The sequence below is a fragment of the Solanum tuberosum genome, unplaced genomic scaffold (genome assembly GCF_000226075.1).
Source record: "Solanum tuberosum cultivar DM 1-3 516 R44 unplaced genomic scaffold, SolTub_3.0 scf00089, whole genome shotgun sequence".
NCBI classification, from domain to species: Eukaryota; Viridiplantae; Streptophyta; class Magnoliopsida; order Solanales; family Solanaceae; genus Solanum; species Solanum tuberosum.
The window spans coordinates 717159-724047 of NW_006239012.1; the positions used below are offsets into that span (position 1 = coordinate 717159).

At 31.3% G+C, this 6889-nt stretch overlaps 1 protein-coding gene across 1 annotated transcript; it reads right to left on the minus strand.

Moving 5' to 3' along the window:
• Positions 1–890: 890 nt before the first annotated feature.
• On the minus strand, positions 891–1745 carry LOC102601711 (protein TIFY 5A-like). The gene is made up of 3 exons (XM_006346774.2): positions 1591–1745; positions 1383–1473; positions 891–1298 (listed from the first exon to the last, which is right to left on the minus strand). Exons 1-3 carry the CDS (start codon positions 1641–1643, stop codon positions 1122–1124), a joined length of 321 nt encoding a protein of 106 aa, XP_006346836.1. The 5' UTR covers positions 1644–1745; the 3' UTR covers positions 891–1121.
• Between the last annotated feature and the right edge of the window lie 5144 nt (positions 1746–6889).

The following is a 6889-nucleotide window of genomic DNA, read 5'->3' on the forward strand; positions in this document are numbered from 1 at the left end:
ATTTTTGATGGCTTTGAATGTGGTTGCTGCGCTTGAGTACTCATTGTTCAAAAAGACTTGATATTGGTAAAAATTGATAGTTTATTTAAATGATATTTGGTAGACCTTGGGCCTTGGGACCTGTTATGACTTTAAAATGGTAAAATTACTTATTTACATTTGACTGCCATATTTTTGGCTACTTTAGTCTGATGTATCATTCCGTACGGTCCGTCGACTTAGTTCATTATATATATATGGGTTATTATTACTTTTTTGATAAGTTTAAGATATCATTTTGAGTGGACCGTCGACATATATCCGAGTTATTGGTACTTTACTGTTAAGTTGGTGCCACTCATTTCTTTTATTCAGTCTCTATTTCCACTTGTTCTTATTAATTATGTCTATTTAAACTGTTATCTTCCACATCTCATGTTTGGATTTAGGCTTGAGGCGACAAGCATGCATCATCATTATTCGATTTCGGATTTTGACATATAGTCAAAAAAGAAAAGTACTTGTTGTTCATGCTTCCTAGAGGATGGAAAAAATAAGCCAGCAAGTCTTTACAATTTTGGCAGTCTGTATGGCTGCATTTTCTTTTTCTACGACAATAAAAAAATTTAATCAACTTTTTATTTGCTTCTGATTTGACTGCCACGCTAGTTTTTTTTTTCCAGCTTCTAGTGAATAAATTCAACGTATAGACTCAAACCACAGTAGTGGATATATACATCTGGATATATATTAATTTCTATATGAGTCACATAATAGTAGGATAAGAGTTATGATTATCAATTTAGTTAATATACCGCTAGAATTCAATGTACAAAATGATGATCTTACACTCTCTGTAAAATACATTACGAAAATTAATATCAACTGCTCTCACTGATTTAAAATTGTAATTTGAATTTTAGCATCCATTTGATTTAACCTTCAGGTTCTTGTTAAGACTAACTTGTTCAAGTCATAGTGTTGCTACCTAGCGCCATCATTTGACTTATTTTTTCATGTCAAACAAAATACAAGATAAGAGATATTGAAGTGATAGTTCAGATCATAAGAAACTAGAGATCAATAAATACAAAACATATGTACAAACAATGGATCGGAGCCAATATCATCAGTAGGAGCAACTAGTGATGGTATGGTGAAGTTGTTTGAATTCTATTTTTTCTCTTTTGTAGAAATCTTTGTAGAGATTTATCCATGAAACGACCAGTTTGAGGTTGTAATAATGGTGATGAAGGCTCGGACATCTTATTTGACTTCTCCTCCATTTCTCTACTTGCACGATATATTATAGCTTTAGCCTGCATTTAGAAATCAATTATATATTAACAAAACAAGTCATTTATTAATTGTTATCAGAAAATAAAAACTGGAAATACATATACCTGAAGCTGAGTAACATGAGAAACAACAAATTGTCCATTGTAAAATATTGTTAGCTGTTGTGATTGCTCATTCTCTAATTGTTGATCCTCCCTAATAGTAAATAGTAAATAAAAAACAAATATATAATCAATACCTTATTATTAGAAGGACTAATCACTAATCAATACAGATTAATTGTGAGAGTAATTAAACATGAGAGAGACTTACATTAAGAAGTTGCTAGGAGAAAGAGTGAGTTCCAAATTAGACTTTCTTCTCATTTTCTTCAATTAAAAAATCTGGGATTGAAATTGAATGGAGTTTTTTTCAATATATCTTTTGTATACAAGAACAATATAAGAGAATTAATGAAAGATGAAAGGGGAGTTTGTTTTGAATGAATATATATAACATTGTTTTCTTGGGAAGTGGGCCTGGCCTGCAGGTTGAAAGTAAAGGCCACGTTTTTTATAAATTGGGAAAATTATATTTATTGAGTATATTAGTTGATAAAATAGAACACGAAACGCACACTTGTAAAGATGACAAAAATCGGCATACGCCAACTTTCTCCAGCCTTTTTTTTTTTGTCAAAAAAAAAACAGTGATGCATGGACCATGCACCCACGTGTTTCAGTCGGCCTTATTATTAGAGCCGTGAAAATGGGCTCCCATGGGGACGGTCCAAACTTACCCGTTATTGGGGTAGGATTGGGATAAAAATTTTCAAACCCATTTAAAATTAGGGCTTATAGGCCCAGTCCATATAAGTCATTGACCCTTAAAGCTTGATCAGGATTGGGCCGAGGTCGGCTCATGGGCCAAATTTTTTTATTTAAGAGTAATTTACAATAATTTCACTAGTATATAATGTAATTATTTGAATACACGCTATGTTGTAATATTATGAATCTTCGTACACAGATACATGTATCTCGGAATATATAGAATCAAAATTAAGTTAATTTGTTCTAGATACACTTTATCCAAGTAGATTCGCATGTATCTAAGATACATATACAAATCTCGTACCCTCGCCTCCATCCCATCTTGCTTATCACTCTCTTATCTCACTCGTGTATCTGGTATGCGAAATACATGCAAATTACACTAGATTTTTGCTAGTGTTATTGAAACAACACCATTATTTGTCATATTTGATTTGAAAATCTTCTCATTTTCTTGATGTTATAGAATTATAAGTTTGAAAAGAAAATAAAAAGAAGGGCTAGCCCGCCCCAACCCTCAGCCCTTCTAGGGTCGGGTTGCGTTGAGCATTTTCAGGCACTACCAAATGAAGGGTCAGCCCTCCCCAGCCCTTCAAATTCCTTGGCCCGCGAGGCTTAGGCCGAGTGGGGCTGGGCCGACCCTTTTTGACAGCTCTACTTATTACTTTATATTTTGTTGAGTTCATTCAAATAACTAGAAAAAGTAATTAAATATAACTCAAACATCAAATTAAAACTTTCAATTAAAACTTTAAAAAAATATAACTCGTTATTAAATTTTTTCTATCCAGACTGTTTTAAGGACAAAAGTACAATTTTCTCAGAGTATGATCATCTTTTTGGTTATATAAACAAAGTGATGCAACATGCAAGATTTAATAAAATTTAAGAATTCACATTACTATTTATTTCATTTTGGGTTGATTTAAGAAAGAAATTATTTTTAAAAAAAATTAAGATCTAAAATAAATTATTAAAAATTGTAGCTAAACATTATTTTATCTAACATAAAATGAGAAATTGTATTTTATATATATATAAAAATTTAGTCAATTAAAAATAAAAAAGTGTCATATAAATAAATTTGAACAAAAAGAGTAACTCATAAGGAAAAGGAGAATAAAGAAAAAGAAGGAAAAGAAAAGAGGGGAGCGAATATCATGTATCATGTGGAAAATAGAGTAAATTCTAAAATTTGAAGTCTGTCAGATATGATATCATGCCCGGTGGGTAAAATATTTGGGTGAAACTTTATATATTTACATTATTTTCTATATATACATATATTATACCTAGAGAGTTTCAATCGAAGTGAGCAGGAAGCACGACACCTCTATCCTCTTTACTAGATATGCCTCTGCTTATAGCATTATGGAAATGTTACTTCCACTTTGATAAACTAGACTCAATAGTGTCCTCTACAATAGTTTTGAGGGTTAGGGTGTTGGTTTGCTTGTTTTTAAGCATATCTATAGCTAGAGGTGTTCATAGTTTGAGTTCAAATTGAAATTCGAACTAAATTCATTAAATAAATGGATAATTTTTTGGGTTTAATTTGATTTTAATTTTTCTAAAAATAAAAATATTTATTTTGATTTTGATGTTAATAAAAATATGAATCGAACTGATAAATTATATATATATGTTTTATAAATAATTTTAAATATATCATATTTTCTCACCAACTTTTTAATTTTGATTTGTAATTATGCTATCAGATCTATTGTAAAGCATATTGCAAGCAATTAAGGTAAAAATAAAAATAAAATTAATAGTAATTGTTGCATATTTCCTAGATATACTAAGTACTATATATACATTTAGTTAACCAAAAAAAGGTCTTTTCATTATATCTTATCCGCACACTTGGAAGCTGCCTCTTATCAAAAAAAAATATGAAGACTCTTTGTCCTCTATTGATATCTGATTTAAGTTGTGCATTAGAATATTTTTATTTAGGGTAGTAGCTAACTTTACAAAAAAAATCTACAACCTCATTAGCTCATCAATCACTATAACAAAACAGTTTTAGCAACAATAAATATGCATATTAATAAAAAACACTAAAACCTTTATTGGTATTAGTTGATTGCCATTAAATTCAATGTCGCTATAGACTTTAGAGACATTTACAAATAATGTTAATTGCCTTTAAAAACATATTTAGCAAAGACTAAATAATTATCATTAATTAATTACCACTAAAAAATTATTTTTAATATAGTATATTCGCTATAGCAGTGAGAAAATGTTACTTCAGGTTGTTCAAAGAGACTCAATAAAACTGTAGTCTTGAGGATGAGAACTTGACTATATTTACTGTTCCGTTTTTCCTATATTGTAGGACCAACGTTGGCTAACATATCTATTAGCACTAGATGGGCATGACCTGTGTTGAGCATGGGCCCAACATTATTTATATTTTTCGAAAGAGTCTTCTATTTAAGAGGTGTGAACGACAATATGTTTAAATATCATTTATACTTTCACTTTATTTACTATTACACAAACATGAGGAAAAGAAACTAATTATTATATCTTTTAAAGCAAGTCCATTTAGAACTATCCTTTGCTTGAAATGTCAAATACATGATGGAAACCTCTGAAGATGAAAAGAACTACTACTACTTCTACAGGGAGTACTAACCTGCAATAGTAAACTACAAAGTTTCAAAGTCGATAGTGAAAACAACATATTATGATACCAACTTGTAACACAACTCGTACTGAGAAATTATTGACACATGAAAGAATTAAAAATAAAATTTTCATTCAGAACATCCAAATGATACATACTCTGCATCCTCGAATGTCCTGCAATCATCGTAGATCAAATACCACATTTACTATTGAAAATCAAAAGAGCATTTACTGGATATGGCCCAATATTGTTTTGCTTAAAAATATTTTTCATTTTATTGCAAGTCAAGGCCTCTTTGTCAAAGAGCCAAAATGGATGCATGTCATTTAGATCTTCTGAGGATCTCAGAATAACCAAAAAAAATCAGGCAGACCTTAATGCTTAAATGGCACAACCTGCTAACAAAATTTATTGTAACACATCCAAATAACACTCTAAAAAAGTGGGAAATCTTAGTTGCTTATTTGATTGACTACCTGAACTCTCATCTTGTTGGGCAGGATTCCATTTCCCACATTGTAATCTACTCCTCATTTTCCCTTTCCCTATGGCCCCAAATTTGAAAAAAATAACTCCAAAATATGTAAAGATATTCAATTTTATGAAATGCCAAGATTTGCAGTTTTTCATTTGGTGCACATGCATTAATTAGCTGCCTAAATTTATTATCAGTATAGATTGACAAAAAGAAGAAATTAAACTCATGATACAATGTTTGAACACAAAGAAACAACCTTCAAGGTACAATTTTTTGTTAAGTAAGAAGAGGATAATGACAACTAGTTCAAAAATGCATATTGCTGCATTTTTCTACTTAAAATGACCGCAGTCTACTCATGAAGAAATATGATAAATATAAAAACTTATCCATTTTTAATTCCACAAGTGATATATGGGGGAGAAGATGTATGCAGACCTTATCCCTAACTTTGTGGGGGTTTAGATGTGGTTTCCTATAAATCCTTGGCTAAAAAATAACGTTTCTGAAAAAATATGTTAGCAAAAGAGCAAGAGATGAAACAAGCAAGCAAAAAATAGTAATATACATTAAAAATAAGACAACACACGACTACTTCATAATACTGCTTAACTGGAAGTGGAGAGAAGGAGGTTAGCCCCCTCCTTCTCCCACAAAAGGTGCGATAATACTTGGCTATCGATCTACTACTCTTCATCCCTAATCCTTCACCTTTAATACACGGAAAAAAAAAAGATGCTTGATGATGTGAGGCCAAAAATATATTTCTTAAAGTTTGGAGCTAAAACAAATTAAATATGGAAGGTTGAAGAAGGAAATCAAGCAGATAGCTTAATAGATTAAATTGAGTATTATATTAATATTTATATATATTGAAAAGATTGGCAGAATTCAAATTGAATTGCAAGCCTGCTGCCACGTGGCATATTTTGAAGGGAACAAAGAGTTTGAGGCGGCGAACCACTGTTCGGAAGTTGAATTTCATTTGGTTTCGGATTCCTAATTTTTTTGGACTCAAGTCGGATACAGTCAATATCTGTGAGAAGTTTCCTTCTCATCCGAAGCAACAAGAGATGCCAAAATACTGACATTTCCGAGAGCTGAATCGTCAACCAGTGAGCCAATTCTGTTTATTTTGTTTAGGGTTTTTTACATTTATAAATAGTCAGGGTGAATTCACGTGTCGTCCAGGGGTCCATTCGATAAAATCTTACACTGTATATATAAGGTGAATTTTTTGGATTTATGTGGATATATATATTTTGAACCCCCTCAATGACAAAGTGAAAGAGATAGCCCAGCGGTAGCTCCCTTCGAAATTAAGTGTGACGTCCAGGATTCGAGTCCCTGGGTTAGCATTTTATTTTTTACTTTTTTAGTTTCTTTTTTTTTAGTTCTAGTTCCGATTTCCACGTTTTTTTAGTTTTTTTAAAAAATAAAACGTGCTAAAATATGGTGTTAAACCCAAAATAATTCAAGGGTCCCATACTCCCATTCCTAAAGCCTAATAACTTTTTCACTTCCCAAATCCTTAAATCACTTCCTTAGTTCTTCCCCAACACTCAAAAGTCAAATATTAAAACCATCTCAAATGAGTTGCGAAGTCGAATGAATGATGACTTCTTGAGCGGTTGCATGGTTCCTTTTATGGAGAAGGATGTGTTTAATGATGTTTCAACG